General features: G+C 48.0%; 1 protein-coding gene across 2 annotated transcripts in view; it reads right to left on the reverse strand.

Annotated features, from left to right (window-relative positions):
- Positions 1-274: 274 nt before the first annotated feature.
- SYT17 (synaptotagmin 17) overlaps positions 275-19,621 on the reverse strand; it is a 39,345-nt gene continuing 19,998 nt past the window's right edge. For both annotated transcript variants that reach the window (XM_065684230.1, XM_065684231.1), the window contains 3 exons: positions 17,600-17,720; positions 16,655-16,810; positions 275-1,450 (listed from right to left, as the gene is read on the reverse strand). In XM_065684230.1, the coding sequence (XP_065540302.1) occupies positions 1,254-1,450; positions 16,655-16,810; positions 17,600-17,720 (474 nt within the window). In that variant the 3' untranslated portion in view covers positions 275-1,253. The remainder of the gene's footprint in view (positions 1,451-16,654; positions 16,811-17,599; positions 17,721-19,621) is intronic.

The raw sequence follows: 19,621 nt of genomic DNA on the forward strand, positions 1-19,621 counted from the left end.
AGCCAAAACCCAAAGCCAGGTGCAGAAACTTGACACTTCCACCCTGCAGTGTGTCAATGTGTTCTGGTTGGGAACCACGCAGGTCCAGACCAATGGCTCACTCACCCGACCAATCTCCATCATCTGGTCCCTAGCTTCTCCCAAATGTCTCCTGGTTCACCCGCAGTGAGTGACACGGGGGCAAAAGCCAACATCTTGGCTTTTCTTGCGCCACAAATGCAATCAATGGAGCTCAACACAAAGATGAATTCTGCCAACAAGTATCACCCCAGTCTATGTGCCACAATTAAATAGAATTTTATTTTCAATAAATATACAATTTGCATCAATACTAGACAATATGCCATGAAAAAATAAAATGTACAGAAGCAACCAACAGGACAGCTTGACCGTAGCTAAGTTCACTTGGTGACCTGGAGAACTACCTGGGTTAACACACACAACACAGAAAGAGCCACTGCAGTCTGTGGGAGAATTGAAATCATGTATTTTGGGTCTTCTTAACTGCAAAAGTCCCCAGAGCAGGTTTCTTTTGCACAACACAGGTTTGAAAAGACATGAGCTGGCTTTCCCAGTACAAATGCTATTGGAAATGTTTACTTTGCTACATCATCACTGTATCTACTGGATGCACACAGGCTGCTATCGAGAGTGGCATGTCTCACCGCTGACATGACATCGGATCCGTTTGACACGGGGCCACACGCGTGCCCCAGCACACACATGTATGTACTAACAGGAGCTTAATTCTGTTAAACTAGAACAAGGACAAAACTGGAGTCAGAATCGATTTCACCACAGGTTCTACCGCTTAAAAAAATATTCTAGCCTAATTACCACGTTCACCAACGAGAGCACACAGGTACTTATATCTCCGAGAGGATGAGCCATGGATTTGGACTGGAAAGACAGCGGAGGCAACTCCCAACTCCTCCACTTGCTCAACGCTTGCTGCAGCACCTCCACACACAGCCTGGCCACACTCCACCGTGCGGGATGCGAACAGCCGAGTGGTGCCGGGTGCGAGCAGCGAGAGGTCCAGCCAGGAGGGACGCCGGTGGTCCCAGGGCAACAGCCGGGACCCGGTGGGACATGGTTCACAGAGCCAGTGCGGCTGGTTGGGTGCCGGCAGCGGCTTCAATCCAACAGAGCTGCCATGGGGTGCATGTAGGGTGTGAGGTGGGGTGGTTCGGTCGGTGGTATACTCACGTGCCTTGTCCACCTGCTTGGCCTGGGTGCTGTTAATCCCCACCTCATGTTACCTCCAGGGATGCTGGAGACACGCGGTCGCACTCCTCCCGGGACCGCAGGCTGTGCCACTGCTCCACAGCCGTCCGGTGCGCATTGAGCATCCGGCGCCAGTGGTTGGACTCGGGGGCCCCCGTTGAGTACTGCCCGATCACGATCCTCCCGATGAAGTCGTTGCTGCTCTTCACGTTGTGCCCATACACTGGAGGGAGCAGAGACGGAGACTGGTCAAGGCAAAAGCATTACTTGTCCACCCAGAGCCCTGCCCTCAGAAAGCCAAACGTCCTGCATATGCCCCCTTACACAGCACACCAGATGCCAGTGTTACTGGTGTATAGCTCAGCATCTCAAAAATGTTGGAGACCAAATCAGGAGTTTGAAAGGGATAAGACAAGCTGTACTACCAACCGAAATACAATTCAAACAAATGACACCAATCTGCAGTTATCATGGTATTTAGCAAGAGTAGGTAAAGTAGAATCATGGAATGGTTTGGGCTGGAAGGGACCTTAAAGCTCATCCATTTCCAATCCCCCTGCCACAGGCAGGGACACCTCCCACTAGACCAGGTTGCTCCAAGCCCCATCCAACCTTGCTCTGAAGAAGAATTACACCAGGTAAAGGCATGACAAAAGCTCTGCCTGGGCACTGTGAAACGGTAAAAGCAGACAAGCAGCCTGCACCTGTGTAAAGGAAGAAGCAGCATCTCAAACTGTCCTCCTCCAAACACAAATGTCATGAACCACTCCAGGCTAATCAGTAGCCTTGCCGACCCAGACAGGAACCACACACCTACAGGCTGTCAGCGGGATATTTATACAGAAACAGTTTGCCATAATTATCACTGCAGTTACTTGTTAGAAGTCCAGGAAAGCAAAGAAAGGAAATCTATCATCCCAACACCCCCTCCTTTGGATTAGCCCAGTCTCCTGGAACAAAAGATTGCAGACAGCAGCAAACTCTAATGATGGGCCTGATCCCAGGAAAGTTAGTATGCTCCCACCGGACAGGAGCAAAAGCACTTTGCAAATCGAAGCCCTGCCTCGGCTCATTAGAAAGTTGAACAAAGAGTCTGTGCAAGCTGCAGCCAGAATATCCACAGGCACTGACTGGAATATCAAGGATTTAAAAATCTCCTCAGGGAAGAGAGGGATTTTTAAGAACAAATGTCTGCAGGGGCTCCAAATCCACCCAGGCTTGTGCAGCAAGAGCAAGTTCAAAGGGGGAGAGCACCCTGGCATGGAGCCATGAGCCTGGCATGGAGCCCAGCGCTGCCCCTGCCGGCAGCACTACCTCCCCAGGGCTGCTGGAAACCAGCGCTGGCAGGAAAGCCACAATTGGGATCCCTCATGGCAGCATGCCCTGGTGCAGCACGCACACTTCCAGGCAGGCAGCACCCCGAGCACTAAACACTCGACCTCGCTTTTAGCCACACATCTCTGCCAAGGCTGTGTATTTCCTAGTATACCTGTCCCACAATTACTGTAATTAGTATGCATGCTACTCGGTATCTCTACCATCTCCTTTCTTTCCAAAGGCTGGTTCCTAGCTACTGCATCAGTACGGGATCTTGCTCTGTGTGATGCAGGTACTACCTGCCAGTGCGTTCCCAAAACAAGCTGTACAAGGTTACATCTCACTTTATACCTTCTGACAGCTCTGACACACAGAGTTTACGGGCAGAAATGCTACTGCTCATCAAATTACCTGGGGACATTTTTGATAATGGCAATCGTTCAGATGTCTAAATCATTTCTCCAAACAATTGCAATGAATAGCAACTATCCTGAAACTCAGACCATTGTAAGTTTACCTTCAAACTAGTTAACAATTAATTGGGGTACCACCCCCGTTAAGAAGACTTCATCTCTTCTGCTTGTCATCATCACTTACATAGAGGTGATGCTATCAGCTCTCTGCAACACGTTGCCGAGGAAGTGCCCCTGTCAAGAGGCCAGGCTGGTGTTACTTGGAAAGGCCTTTTGAGGATGTGGTGAAGAATTTTAAGCCATCCATCTCCAGCTAGTGCACAGCTTGTCAGTTATTAACAAGTTCTACTACAACAAGGCCTCACAAGTACCACTAGCATGACTGTGTTAAATGTCCTGCTATGATTTATTATCCTAGAGAAATGAAATATTGTAATAAAATCACATAAAAGTACCCCCAAACCAAATGCCTCCCTAGTTTCTTTACGTAGGATGAAAGAAGATGAAGCCTAGTCCTGGGAGACAACACCAAGTAATTTAAATCAAGCAGTCTTAAAGGCCATCAATTAATCACAGGGTAAATTAACAGTGGAGAAGTACCCAAAGCGCACCAATTCTTCAAACCCCGTCCATGCCAGGACTGTAAAGCAGGTAGGTGTGCTAACCTGGATTTCACTGTTGATCCAAGTACTTTGAATTTTTCTAAAGCATCTTGCTTTAGAAATGTCATCATGCCGGGTAATTAGCATGTTGATTCCTTTAGGGTATTAATAGGCTAATTACACAAGCATTGTCGCTTCTATCATTAACTAGTTTAGATAGCACAGAGGTAGACTTCTTGCTGAAGAACAGGGAGGACATTCAGAGAATCACAGAACAGCAGAAGCTTCCCAGGGAATCCCTCCCAGCTGAGCTCTGAGCAAGTTAAGGTTTGCTCTTCTGACATGCTAACCTCCAGCATGCTCTGCCTGATCCCAAACTCCCCGATACTGGGACCACTGCAGCCAAGGTTGTCAGTAACTGAGATACTACAAGGTAGGTTTTCTTGGTTCCAGCAGTGCCTCATTCCCGGTTGGCACATCTAACATTTGTGTGAGGAAGCAGTCCTCTACGTATTCCAGGAAGGTGACAGATGACATGTGAGCTGCTGCATTGTTCTTCCACCATTTTCCAAGGCTAAATGCTAAATGCCCACACACCGACCATAAGAGGTGGCACCTGATTCAGCCTCTGGTATACAACCTTGCAGCTTCACTGCAGCAGCTTTCTGAAAAGATGAGTGATCTTTGTGTGCCAGAAATCCAGCTTCACGAGCCTTTACAACTCAAGGATGTGCCTTTCGTGCTTTATTCCCCTTTTTAAATGACCGGTATCTGCTAGGCAAATTTGCTGGTGGTTGAGCTGCACAGAGGTATTGTGTGGACCCTACCTAGGGGAAGGTGCTGCAAAAATAAGCCCTTTTCTTTGCTCACATTCAGGTGCATGATTTTCCCCATTGCTGTCACCAGTTCTTCCAAGAAAAGTTTGGAAAGGAGACCTGTAGGAGCTGACACCTGCCCTGGCTGAAGGGGACCTGCCAAAGGGATCCACAGGAAGACCTGAGACCAAGCTCACACCTTAGGAGGAAAAAGGCTCCTGCTCTTTCCTTTCAGCTTCTTCCACAGCAGGCAGAGGTGAAGCCCTTGTGGTCCAGCCCATGGGACAGCAGTTGGGTGCTGTACCACTCTGAACACTGGTTATGGTACAAGTAGATGGAGCTGTATTCCCTGATGTCTGAGCATCCCCTTCCAGAGCCTGACAGGAGCTCAGAGTAGATTTCAGATTAAATCTTCCCTTGGCCACAAAAACCCCAGTAACTCCATGGAGCTGCTTAGAAGCAGAAAATGAGGTAATTACCATTTAGGGTTTCAGACTGACCCAGACTTTGATTATGGACAGAAAGACACTGTTTTCTATTTAAGAAACCTATTCTCCTGACAGAAACTACACACCTGATGTCATGAGCTCTTATTCTACCATCACAGTAATTTACACAATAGCAACATTCATTTCTAGGCTAACACAGAACAAAAAGCAATTAAGGAAGCAGAGGTCAAACCAATTCCTTCTGCAGCTGCTCTTTACTGAGGGATGCATTTGGAAACAGAAAGACTTCTCTTAAAAAAAAAATAAATCTCTTTATAATAGAAATGCTGAAAACTAAAAGAAAATTGGGTTCACTTCCATTCATAAAAAGGGTTGAATTTTGAGGACAAGTAACGTAATGTAAATAAACCATTTTCATGTTATATACTCATTGATGCAGTGCTCCTGCATGATCCATATCAGATTGATGAGGGCCTGGGTGCTACATTAAACTTTTTTTGGGGGTAGGGGCACATGTCCCTGTGGGGCTCCCATGCAGGAGGGGTGCTGAGTCACAGCGCCATTGCCTGTCCTGCTCCCGCAGGGCTGAGCAGCATGGCACGACAGGTACCAGGCAATGAACAGCCCAGAGCTGCACCCCATCAGCAGCAGGGACTGCCAGGAGATGCGCTGGGACTTGGAGCTCCAACATTTGGCTCCAGGGGCAGCTCCAGCCTGAGCTTCCCTTTGTCCCCTACCAACCACACACGGAATTGCTTTTCACCAGTTTCACATGTCACTGCATAACCCGGCACTTGCCCCTGAACCATGAGGTTGCCTGGGTGGCATCAGACCTGGCACTAAACCCAGACAAAATGTCCTTTACCTTCCCCTTTACACTGAGACTTGCAAACCAAGTAATTGTGAAGAGCATGACTGCACAGTATTTGTGATTTATGAGTTATATGCAATCGTAAAATTTAAGCTGGCATTTCAGATACTAATTCACCCTTTGATTGAACACATTAGCTGCTTGAAATGACCAAGAAGAAGCACTAATTCAGAACATTTCCTTTCCTTAAGCTAACTTCAAAGCTATCAGTACCATTACGTGATGGGGGACAAGCTTTAGCAGCAGCACCTTGCTCAGCTGGGGCCACAGAGCACCTGCATCTCCTGAAAACCCTCTGCCAGACGAGCCCAGCAGTTACTCAGCAGTTACATCTGCGCTGCTCCACTGAGTACAGCCGCACCGTGCCTCTGCTGCCGCCTGCAGCTGCCGGAGCCCCTGCGGCAGCCTCCCCTCCACTGCTGCCTCTGCAGGAGGAACATCTCCAGGCAGAGAAACCTGCACTAGAGTGGGTGAGAGCTCCGGCACCAAGAATTTAACTCTGCTTCAGTCATCTGCAACGCAATTAAAACCATTTAGCTCTGAAGAAAATAACAAGCAGGAATGTGCCTCTGTTTTTCAGCTGTCTTCTTACTCAATGTAGGCATCACACAGAACATCTTCACCCAGTTTACACTAGGTTTATACACCTTGGTTTATACACTGGGTTATACACGCCGTTTGCATTAGCTTCTTTATAGCACAATTACAGCACACCACCACCCACTCTCTAACAAGTTGCCCCCCAAAGTCTTCTACTTTTTAGCTTTTTTCAATCCAATTTGCTTGCATCCAGCATATTTTAAAAGGCCTTAAACAAGAGAGCACCCCTCACTGCAGCTCATGTGCACCCCTCTGACACACAACATTGGCACACAACATGCCAGCTGGCATGATTACAGAGCCAGCCCACTGCTGCAGGCACAGCCACAGGAACCAGCATCCCAGTGGAAGAAACCCTGAAGGAATTAGAAGGCCTTGCTCTCTTCCTCTCCTCTATGGGGTAAAGCTATTCATTCGAAATACTAGAGAGTAAAAATCCACCTCAATTCTTATAGCTGGTCTAGAGGAGAATATCTGGTGCCTGGGTCAACCATTGGGCATGGAAGTCATTAACTAAACCCTACCCACCATCATACACCTGCAACTGTTGTTGCCACAGGCTGTAGAAGTTTGGTCCCCCTGGCCCACCAAGCTAGGAACTGAATAAACACCTACACAGTAGATATGCTTACTGCAAGGGCTGTGCAGCGCAGGCATACCTAACCCTGTAGCCATGCCTGCTGTAAGCTGCGGAACACCAGAAACCTTCATCCACCAGCATCCTGCTCCAGCAGCCACACTGCACACTGTGCCCAGACACATCCTCAGAGTACAGCCAAACCAGGGAAAAAGGGAAAAGTAAGCAAAGGCATGGCCAAGGCTGCATACAGGCAATTGAGCTGCAGTGTCCCCCTGGGGACACAGGTCTCAGCAGACCATGGGGTCTCTGCCAGGAACCACAATCCTGTTGGCACTGACCCATCAGCACTTCCCCACCTCATCCTCAGGTCTTGGCAGGGTCTCAAGTGCTCTGTTTCACACACAGGCAGTGCTTCTTCCCCCATCCTTTGCAGGCAGAAACCAGTGTCCAGGCTTTTCTATGCTGGCTGCGGAGCTCTGCCACCAGCTATACTGGGTCTGAGCTATGAGGTTAAGCAGGTCTGAAAACTACTTCTGAACTGCTTGACATCAATACTGAAAAGCTGTTTAGCACAAGGAGGCTGCTGCTAGGAGCAGGCAGCAGCAGGACTAATAATGCACACTGCGAAGGTCACAGGTACAGACCAAATTCTGCCCCTTGCTCCTTGAGCATGGCCCGTGATATTTATTAGAGAAGAAAGAGAAGATGCAGTGATTTCATATCTATCAATTTAATCTCCATCAGGCGATTGCATGATGTGCATGTAAAACTCACTTCCCAGCATCTCCTCCGTGAGCCTGCTCCTTGCAACGTCTGTGCCTGCCCAGCTCCATAGGGAATCGGTACCTCTTGAGCACACGGCCAAATCCTGGCCATGCACAGACCCACCGCAGCTCCAGTATCCAGCTGCTGCTCCATAGAGGGGAACGCTATCACAGCAAGGAAACTCCCTTTAGAAAACCACTTTCCTCCTCGACCTCCTCTGTGCTCTGGCTGGGGCAGCTTGGGAAGGGGACCCTGCAGATGCACCCAGTGGTGCCCCCAAGCCAGGCATTCAGCTAATTGGGGTCTGATGTCAGACAGGGAGAGGAAAGTCCCACAGGAGAGAGCAGGGACCCAGGGAGCAGGGGAAACACATAAGCATGTCTCACAGAGCTCTCAAGGACACGCAGGGATGACACCTCATGAAATTATCTCATCAGGAGACGCTGTAATAACAGACTGGATGCACCCATTGCAACAGCTCGGAGCATACTGAAAAGCAGTACCTACAGCGGGCTTTTTCCACCTCCAATTCCCCTTTTTATTTTTTCTTCGTTTTAATTGCATCTCCATTCTCTGCACTATGAGCCCCAGATCCAACAAAGCACACGAATGGCTTCATGCATATTTATACACCTCACAGGAACAGGCTCCAGCACCAGTGCAGTACAGCACCTGTAAACACGGGTGGGGATGGCCACACAGGACAGGCAGCCCCTGCCAGCCACTCGTGTCTCCTCCAACACCCATGGAGCCAGGCACAGGCATTTCATCTCCAGACACTGCTCTGCCGCCCAGAGCGGCTCCTGCCATGGACATTTTTCATCTGATACACAGAAGATTATGGCCTTGTGAGACGTTTGAACAATTTCTCTCACCACGGCATGAGCCAAACAAGATGAAACACTGAGGTCGAGACAGGCATGACACTGCTTAAATTAATGGGCTTGGCAAAATGAGCACGCGCTGACGAGCAGCCTGGACAGAGGAGGGTTTCTTACTTTCTCCAGGAGAAAAAGATTCCCAAACATTCCAGAAAGCTCCAGGACAAGTAGCTTCTGCCGTGTCTGCAATGCGGTTATTAACTAAGTCTGTCCACTTGAAGAATCTAATTTTGCCTTCTAAGCAAGCAACAGATGAGCTCAGGAAGTGTCAGCATCTTGCTCTCACCAGGATTAACAGTATTTCACTCCTCCTTGTTAAAGCAGCGAGTCTGCAAAACAAGCCAAAACCATGCCTGGAGCATCCTCCCTGAATGAGCCTGAACCGTGATCAGGGCTGCAGGACCCCACTTAGTGGCTCCAACTGACCCCCACTGCCTGCTCTGCTGCCGCTGCTCCAGGCTGACAAACAGCACCTATCATGGAGACCAGGAAGCCGCAGGTGGGGGCCTGGAGGATGGAGAGCAATGGAGAAGAATTTTGAAGCCCATGCATCACTCCTGCTGCACAGAGGCTCCTCCAGGCAGAGTGGTCACCAGGAGGCCAGGGTTTGCCACAGCAAGCACATCTCACCGTGCTCCTCTCCCACCACCCCAAGAGGAGGAGATGTCCCCACAAGACCTGCCAGGTCACCCCGTGTGGCCACAGGGTGCTGGGTGAGAGCACTCTGCTCTCCCCAGACCTGAGCACAGAGCATATGGTGTCTGGTGCATAAATACATGAAGTATTTTATAACGCCAGACACAAAGGCCAAATTCTGATCTAAAATAAACAGGTATAAATCCCCAGAAAATCCAGTGCTGACATCAATGGGTTTTTCTTTTTTTTTTTTCCCTTTGGCTAAGATAGGATTACACAGGTTTAGGCACAAATTAGATTCTGCTTCTGAGCTCCAGATCTGTGGAATATACAGACAGTCCAATACTTCAGAAACACACGTCTAATAGACAATAAGAAACAATTTTCTAGCAGCAAGTTGCCTAATTATCTATCCATCTGAGAGATGTTACGGTGCTCAACATGATAGCATTTCAAAACAGAAACCACTTCTTTCTCCTGCATCCCAGCACAGGAAAAAAACCCCAATCATTTGCTTCGTATATTAGAGAAGATTCCCCTCCACCCCCCATATTTGTGTGCAAAAGACAAAATACCCGGATACTTCTTTATGGGAAAGGAAAAGCAACAGGAGAAAGGAGAGATGAGCATGTGTCTGAAGCAGCAAGTCAAAATGTACATGTGTAATGACCCCAAACACATCCTGGCTTCCACCCATGCAAACGGGCACTAAAGATGATGCTGGCATCTGAAGGGCATGTTTTCACACAGCCAGGCAAATCAAAATCCAGGTGTGTTTCTGGAGAAGCCTGAGGCATAAAACCACTGTCGGCCTTCAACCTGCTCAGCTAATTGGGACATTTGGAAAATGGACTGTTATTTACAAAGGTCCCACTGAAAAGCCTCGCTTTGTCTTCATCCCATCCACGGCACTTTCACAAATCTGTTGCAGCACAGGCAAGCACCAAAAGCATCACCTTGTCTCCAGTGTCTACACCACAGTCTGACCACCAGAGCTGATGGGAAAAACAGGAATAGTTTTAAGGTCAGAGGAGCTTCAGCATCTTCTGCTCCACCAGGACTTAAGAGACCCAGTGCCTGGAGACCCGACTTTAGGACTCACCCAGAATGAATCCTAGCTAGTTTTATTTCCAGCTTCAATAACTAAGTGTGCATCTGTGAGCTGTAAGCTTCTGGTGCAGCAGCCTTCCCCTCCTCTTAGTCTGGGCTCACTTGGAAGGTGAGGTCTGGAGCTGATGATCAACTTTGGCCCATCTCCAAGCAGCCTTTCCTGCCAGGTCAGGGCTGCTCTCCTCCTCCCCATCTCCACCACCCCTGACTGACCCAGAAACTCTGCTATGTTGGTCTAAAGCACCCCAACACATTTTCTATAGAACATCCAACTAATGTTCATTAGACAACATACAAAATCAAACTGGTCTGCAGCAGAGCATCCCCAGCACCCCCAAGAGTGAAGGGTGACAGCGGGCCAGAGCTGTGCTCACCAGGGGCTGTCTGTGCCATTAGTGACCACTTTTTCAGGTACAGAAACATGCCAAAGTATCCATCTCCAACAAGAAGTCTGGATTTCAAAGAAGACTTAGTTCCTCTCCTCTCAAGCTGTAATGCCACAAAAGCAATGAATATGCTCAAATAGGCAGCATTCAGTGAAAGCAAACCAAACTACCCAGAACCGCACCATTAGCAACACACACCAACAGTGACTTTTTTCTCCTCTAAAAACTCCAGCTTGATTAAATGGTCCTTAAATTTTCCCAAAGGCCAAGGGAAAGAGAAAATGAGCCAACAGAGGACCAGGTATATTGTTATTGAGGAGCAATCTGTTATTTTAATCAAGTACTGCCCATTACGGGAAGTTAATTAGAGTTAACTAATCGGAATAAAGCATCCAAGGGATCTGGGGGTCTGAAGACATGCATTGCTACAGCACTCGGTGCACAGACAGCTTGATGGTACTGTCAGTGCCTCTCTGCAGTAGTTATCGAAACCCCAGGTACAGGTGTGCAAAGAGTCACTGCTCAATGCTACCTCAGGAACTAAAATACATAAAGAAACTCCATTTAAAAATTGGTCCTAAATCTTTATAGAAGACAGGTACAGTCCATGTTTAAAACATAGTGAAAAGTTAAGAGGATCATATAAAATCCTATGAATGGTTCAAAAGAGAGGGCCTGTGGGCTGCATCCTCAGCCAGTACTTCAGATAAAGATCTTGCCAGCTTTCACACATGTAACAAGGCCATCTCTCCATCAAGAAGTAAAACCTATCTCAGCCCACTTCCCTCCCCTGGCCAGAGCATCCTGTCCTGCTGGAGCCACGGCCACCTTTCCCAGGGGATCAGTGCAGTGGGATGAGCCGCACCACTGCTCTCCATCAGACACCACCAGCCCAGCTCCTGCTATGCTCTCAGCCAGTTCAGACAGCAAAGGTTTTCCCCCTGGATTTGCACAGACCAGTACCCAGAGCATGAAAATGATTCTTCCCTTTTGGGGGACCCTGCTTGCTTCACAAGCCCTAACGATGCTGTCATGTAAACATGTACAAGAGATTATTTAGATGGAGAGACACACACACAGAGTCACCACAGGACCTCAGGGAGATACATATTCCCTATCTGTCTGTGAGCACTGCAGGTTTTATTTTTTATGGTAAGTGATCAAAAGATGTTAACGACCCACCAAGATGAAGCTTGCCCTGGAGCACTGATGGTTTTTATTGGACCATCTGGGCTTTACTGCAGCACAAACAGCATTACCAATGATTGTTATTAACAACATTATAATCACTAACAAAACACCACAGTGCTCAGATTTCAGGTGTTGTCTCACCTCCTGCTGCACAGCCCACGTTTTCCAAATGTTAGGCTGAGATTTAGAGGACAACCTGCACAGAACCCATCAGTGAGGAGAGGGCATGGGGCACCAAACCATCCTGAGCTCAGAAGCTGCAGTCGCACCTTAAATACCCTCTTCTCTGCTTGGAAATGACCTTGGGTGGCAGCTGACAGCCTGGCTTCCAGGGCCAAACTCTGCCTTCCCTTTACCACAGGACAGGTATATATATACCACAGGTATACGTGGTTAGGAGAACATACCATCTTTTAAACCCCACGCCATTTCTCTGCAAGAGGTGAACCCAGACTTACTTTCATTTAAGCAGAAGATGGCACATGGAGGGTATGCATCAAGTTGCCAAAAATCCCCCAAAAGTGGAAAAAAGAACCACCCAAAAAAGGGCATTTCTGTTACAGGATGTGTCCTGGGTTCACCAGTAGCAGTCATTTTTCTCCTTCTTAGTAGCTGGTGCAGTGCTGTGTCTTTGACTTTCAGCCTGGGAACAGCGCTGATAACACCGATGTTTTCAGCTGCTGCTTAGCAATGTTTACTCTGACCAGGGACTTCTGAGCCTCATGCTCTGCCAGGGAGTAGGGGAAGCTGGGAGGAAGCAGAGACAGGACACCTGACCCAAACTAGCCAAAGGAGTATTCCATACCACAGCACGTCATGCCCAGTATATAAACTGGGGGCAGTTACCCAGAAGGGTTAGATCACTGCTCGGTCGGGCTGGGTATCGGTCGGCAGGTGGTGGGCGATTGTATTCTCTTCCCTTGTTATTTCCCTTATCATTATTATCATTGGTGGCAGCAGCAGTGATTTGTGTAATACCTTAGTTACTGGGCTGTTCTTATCTCAACCCACGGGAGTTACATTCTTTTGATCTCCTCCCCATCCCTCTGGGAGTTGGGGCAGGAAGGAGGGGAGTGAGCGAGCAGCTGCGTGGTTCTGAGTTACTGACTGGACCTAAAGTATGACAGGATGTATACAGATGCTCATTACCTAGACAACATGTTTGATGGAGTAAATGAAAAACAAGTATCTTCTTCACTAGCTGTTGCCTCATTCATCATCTATTTTTCTGTCAGGACATTATACTTGTTATGATTATCAGCTGCTTTCCTGTTTTTAGCCTATTCTGGGATTCTGTGACACATGCAGCCACGATCCTGACCGTAGATGGTTCCTGCTGGAAAGGACATCTCCACCTAAGCTCATCCCACCTCATCTTAGGCACTAAACAGGGACATGTGAGTTAGTGACAATTCCAGTAAGTACCTGAGGTAGGAACAGAGAGGAAGGCAGAAAGACAGCTTGCACAAGGTGTCCTGCACCAGTGTGGAAGGAGAAGCATTTTGGTCTGCAAATGCCAGTAATTTACAGTGTTGAATCCTAGTATGCCTGAGGAAAGAGCTAAGAACCAGTCCAAACCCCTCCAAATGTTGGCTAATGCAGAGCTCACCCTGTGCACCTCTTCTTGGAGGCACCCACTGCCTGTCTCCTAGTCCAGCTGCACTTCAGTCCAAAGCCCAGCTCTCCAGAGCACCACCAGGAAAGCACTTTATGGAAAACCATCCATCCACAGTGTTTGTGCACACAGCCCTTGCTAAAGTTGCAGCAAAACTGTGCCTAAATTTTTACTCCAGTAAGAACCAAACCCAGACTGTTTGATTCAAGATGCACAGGAGAAAAACACCCAGGGGAAAAAGAATTAATCTTACTTTGTCTACATAGTGCTTTACTTTGCAGCGTGGTACCAATAGCACAGAGGGAGCCAGGAGCCTCAGCTGATAAGGACTGGCACAGCTCTACTGATTTCCAGTGAAGCCAAGCCAATGTAAAGACAGCTGCACACTGGGTCCAAAATATGAAGCCACAAAAAAGGTTCCTTTAAATTATTGAAGATACGCTTGACTCCCAGCTCCCATGACTGCTTTTACAGCTCGCTCTTCATTCAAAGCATCATCACCCACCAATCAAGCACGACTATTTGCCTTTTCAACTGGACTTTGACTCGACAGCAAATTTAATTAACTGACCTAATGGACTAGAGCTGTGGATTGAAAAAAATAAGAAATACAAAGCAACTCCCACAAAACACACAACAGAAAGACCCATCACTGCAGCCAGGAACACCCCAACCCCCAAGTGAAAGCAAAAACCTAGAAAAGAAAAATGTGCCTCATCCTCCTGCTTTCTGGAGATGCAGAATAATAAAAAGATCCTCACGTTGCGAGGTACAGCTTCTCCATGGGGGCAACCATTTGCTCTTTATTGTCTTTTAACAGAAGATCCCAAAGCCCTTTACAAACTTTTATGCTCTGCAATAGGCTAACATGCCAAGAAGGCAGCTATATGGGGAATACCACCATCCCCAGCCCAGAGCTTCAGCCAAGTTGCATGCTGATACTCATTTTATTAAAACCTCATAGATGTACACAAGAGGAAACTGGTGCTGCACCCGCTGGTGTGGTTAGGCTTCCACCAACATCCGGAGCACCTCCATCACTTAGGTGAACACTAAATGTGGCTCAGCATCTTCACCACCACCATGTCCCTCCCCTGGACTACCTCACTCTTGTGACGCACAGAGTGCCAATTCAGAAAGGTCCTCATAACAAGACAAGTTCTTGGCTTCTCTAACAATGGGAGGCAGTGCAGACACTGAACCAGAAGACTGTACACACACAACAGCATGACCAACACCTCTGGTTCCAGCTATATACTGGCTGCACAAACCATGTATATCAAACAACAGAGTCCCAGCCACAGCAAAAGCGGCAAGCCCAATGATGCCTGCAGTGCTATGCCCAAACCACTCATCACCCTTCAGCTTGACAGCAGCCATGAGCACCTGGCGCTGCTGCTCCTCCAAAAAGCTCTGCATGCTCCTTCCCAGCTTTGAAGCGCTGGTGACATTTCTGGCCTGGGATTATTTATTGCAACATTCAAAGTGAGCAACGCGTCACTTAGAAAGTGAAGCACCACTTAAAAGGAACACTACTGAAATCTGACTGCATTATGTGTGATTATAAATCAGATAACTACCCACTGACTTGCTTGAGAATACATCCACCTGCACAGAAAAAAATAATGGGGCATCCACTCATTAATGCTAAACTCCATCAGCCAGGGTGAGGAGCAGCATATTCCCCTCACCCTTCTGCCTATATAGAACTGCTACTCTGTTTGCTGCTTCTTCTTCTATTAGGAAAAGGGGAAAACAAAGAAAAGCATATTTCACAGCAGTCACAAGATCACCTAGATGGAAGCTTTCAAGAACAAATTCATCATAGCACATGCAAGGTACAGGCAGGGTGACGTGCATGCAAAGCAGTGATTAATTATAGACTTTTTGTTGAGGAAATTTCTGAACATGAAGGGTAACATTTAAATTGCTCATCAGCATCTCTTTTGTTATAACATGTTTGGAAACAAACTAATTGGTTGGAATTAGGCTCCTTGCACCAGCTTTGACACCTGTATCTGCCACGTAAGAAATAAAATGAAAAAACACTTCAAAATATATTCCTTGAGATGCAGATTCCTATGTGTTCCTCAAAAGATGGTGAGTAATGGGTGGAAAGTTGCCAAAAAACATGCTTGTGAAGCATGGGAACCCAGTGTGGCAGAAAAGCTGGACTCCACTGCCCAACCCCTCTGTTCTTCCAGAGGACAAGAGGGTCTAACCCTGGTCCTGACAGTGCCTAAGCTCCACAGCACACACAGCCTGGGTGAAGCCATGGCATTGGAGAGAAACCCACTGCTTCTTACAGGTCCCTGCAGCCCTGCCCATGAGCTCCATGCTATGGAACAGCAAACAAGGCCATTGCCATGGTGGGTCCATGGCCTCAGTTCAGCCCCAGCACTGCTGCCCAGCATGCAAGCGAGAGCACAGCCGGAGACTCATTGCTTGTGCTCTGCTCCTCCTGCTCTGAGCAGCACGCCAGTTGCCAACTTCACTGACTGTGTTCATGCCCAGAGAACAAAAATAGGAGATTCAGAAACTGCATAAAAATAAGAATTCCTATCCCAGCCAAACATGCCCAGTGCTGACAGAGCTTTTGACTGAGGATAGCTCTAGGACTCATCCTGGCCTACAGCCTGTGTGGTCTGTCTCTTGGTCTATCTCAGCTGTGTCATTCAGGGCTTGACACCAAGTTCCAGTCCTTTAAACAAAGGCATGAACAAACCTGTTTACAGAACAGGTAATGCCAGTGTCGCACACCTGTAGCTGCATCACCTCACCAGCGAATTATGTCAAGTACCAGCAGTTATCTTTGCCTGTGTCTGGGATTGTTCAATATTTCCCTCTCATTCTTCCAGTATTTTACTTTATGCCAAGCTTGTTGCCACTCAGAAGTGTGGTCAGCGCCTCCTCCTCCTCTGCACAAAACCATTCCAAACGGCACCAACTAAGCACAGGATGACAAGGTGTGCTCCCAGCCAGCTCCAGCCATGAGGTGGCAACGCTGGGACCTTCTTCTGCAGAGGAGAGAGTGCTAATTAAGCTTCCCTGGAGACCCCACCGACTCACCTCTTGCAGGGTGGCTACTGGGACAGACACCGTCCTGCACAGGTTCATCTGAACACCCACAGCTGCTTCTTTGTTGATGCTGGAGGTAAGCACAACCATGCCAAGTCAGTAACACCACCACATTTACCTGTGAACACTAGGCTGGCGTTTTCCAGTTCTTCCTGTGGAACCTTGAAGCTGAAGGACTCATTGTAGAAGGGATCTATTGTCCCCCGCATGCAGGAGGTCTTCTTGGTTTTTGTTAGTTTTAATCCATGAACAAGCTGAATTTTCACAAAGGGATCTGGCAAAAAACACAAAGCACAAGCTCTGCTTTATGGGCATCCTGAGCCAGCACCCCAGTCTGTGAAGGTTGGGCACTACGGGGATGGACCGTGCTGGAAAACAGCACTTGGAAATGACTGGGACTTGTACTACTGCGCTGCTCCCAGGGATTTGCAGTGGAGACAAAAGTCAGGCAGGTGGATTAAAACTGCTCCTTGCCAAAACCGCAATTAATGGCAGCCTTGACAGAGGCTGAGCGGACTGTTCACTTTGGAAAATGCCAATGTTCTGGCAGCAGCGGCAGCTGGGGCAGGGAACATGGGAAATACACCTGAGGACATGCATGAAGCAGTTACCAGCCAGCCGGCTCAGCAGGGAACAAAGCATGGGCACTGGAAAAGCCTCAGAGCATCCACAGAGCAGCTAGATATTATAAATGAAACCACTGCAACATTAATAGTCAGGCAGCACACAGCATCTGCAAAGCACATCACAGCCACAAATGGGCTGCTCACAGAACACAACACAGGGGTAATTTAGAGCGCCTGGTTCCTCACCTCACCCTGGTTCAGAGATTTTAACTTAAATATGGCAAAGGTATTCACACCCTCCATTTTATGTCAGGGTTCCAAATACTTTCATTATTGTTGGCTATATATACCAAATTAATATCTGGAGCCTTATATTAATAGGAACTGAGCTTACGAATCCCCCTGGGTCCCCCACAAACTGCAACCTCACCACAGGTCTGCTGTAAAGGCACATATAATCTGTCCATGAGTAATGTGAGAAATGCACTGTCCTTTACCTGAACCTTGGCTCATGTCTGTCTGAAGAAGCTGTTTTGCTCTAATGATGTCCACATTCAGTCTTCCCGCACTGGGTAGGTAGTTCAGTGACAACAGCAGCTCTCCCAGCTCCACTTCATTCTGCAGGAAAAAGGGAACATGGAAATTCAGAACAGAGCTTGGAGGGGAACGGAGAAGCAGGAAGAGAAATTAAATAAATCCTGTTTATCTAAGTGCCTGAAAACCAAATTTCAGTTACGCTCTAAACCGCAGCCAACAACCATCTGGTGGTACCGTGTGCTGAGCAGAAACAAGAAAGAATACTATCCCCAGGTGAAGATTGTTCTTTAATTGCTGATCCTTCACCAGCTTTTCAGCAGTCGTGCAAAGAGGACCTATAAGGAGGAATGAATGTAAGGTCAATCGCTCATCTTCTTGGAGAAGACACCCTTTTTCCTTACCAGCCCCCAAGGACCACACCAGCCACTTGGGAAGTCCAGGCATGAGATGGTTAATGCATCACCGGGTCACAGGAAGGCAATTCAGAGGAGACATCCCTTTGGCATCCAGCCCGTTCTATCCAGACCACAGCACAGCTTAACTGTGCCCTTGCTGTTCATCAGGCTGTAGCACGGACATAGCCTCACATCGAATAGTTGCTCAGCCAGTATTTCTTTTCCCTTTACTTAATGATGCTTAAAACTATTAATTAACAAAACAAACCCCAAAAAAGAGCTGGAGCACTGACATCACTGCTCCTCAGACATGACAGCTTAAAGTAACCTCTCCTCCCCTGGAATGACCTGGCTCCAAGATGCTGTTACTCTCGGATGCAAAATCCAGACACCGAAACAACTCTGGAGACTGAAGACACAACAGCCAGCCCAGGCAGTGCACCAATCCATCCGCCTTGTCCCAGGTCCATGTCAGAGTGCAGAGCTGGTTCTTCATCCCAAATAGCCAAACAGTTCAAAAACCAAGTCACAGCCATTCCCGAACGGAAAAGGAGCTGCAGTGGTATTGCAGTCGCAACAGAAGGCTTAAATATCTCTGTTGATGCCCCAAATATTAAATTACAGAAACCCAAGACTAAAGGACTATGTAGACAATAAAGAAAAAAGCTCTGAGACGCAGCCACAGCCTGAACTGACCCAAAGAGATGGGCCAGCACATGCAGTACCCATCCCTGGTGAAGTTACCAACAGTTCTGGGGAAACTGAGGGTAGGACTGCCAGGAAACCCAACCAGCTTACAGCTACCCAGCTGCAAAGGGGAAAGCACAATCTCCATTGAGCACAGATGAACCAGAGGGCTTGGAGCAAACCCAAGAAGACGCTCAGGGAAAAGCCTCATTCCTCAGACAGGAGCAGCACAGGATGGCTCCCATTGGCCACAGGCCACACAGCTCCTCACCTAACCAGCCAAGCACTAAAACTGACGTAGGGGTAATGGTATTAAAAGTTCTCCCCGAGGCGTTTTGTCTCCTCTCCTGTTCCTGTTGACTACTCCCGGGGAAGGCAGCAGGACATGCGTGGCATGCAGGAGCACTGGCAGGCTGAGGAAGTCCTGCACCCCCGATGCTACATAACACAATTCAATTTAAATCAATACCCTTTTTTTTTGGCTTTCATAGAAAATACGGCAATAGGCTGCCCAATTTCATATTAAAGGTCACTGCATTTCAGGAGCTAGCAAAGCAACCCCCCTGTGTTTTACCCCACACATTTAATGAGCAAAGGACAAGGGAAGCACCATGCAGGAAGCAGGTACAAGTACAGCAGCATCCTGACCCAGCCCCTGGGTGAAGCGTGGATCCACATCACAGATCGATCCTAAGGCAAACACATGGGCCCTCCTCACACACTCCACTGCCCCAGAGCCAGCCTGGTAGCATCCACCCCAAGCTACCCACCTTCTGCCTGACCTTACCCACAGCCCTTCTTCCCCACGAGGAAAAGCATCTGATTTCTTACCCCAAACTCCTTCTGTCACAGCATCTTCTGATGTGGCAGTATACAACTACACAGCACACACCCCCACAT

Source organism: Lathamus discolor, chromosome 6 (genome assembly GCF_037157495.1).
Source record: "Lathamus discolor isolate bLatDis1 chromosome 6, bLatDis1.hap1, whole genome shotgun sequence".
NCBI lineage: Eukaryota > Metazoa > Chordata > Aves > Psittaciformes > Psittacidae > Lathamus > Lathamus discolor.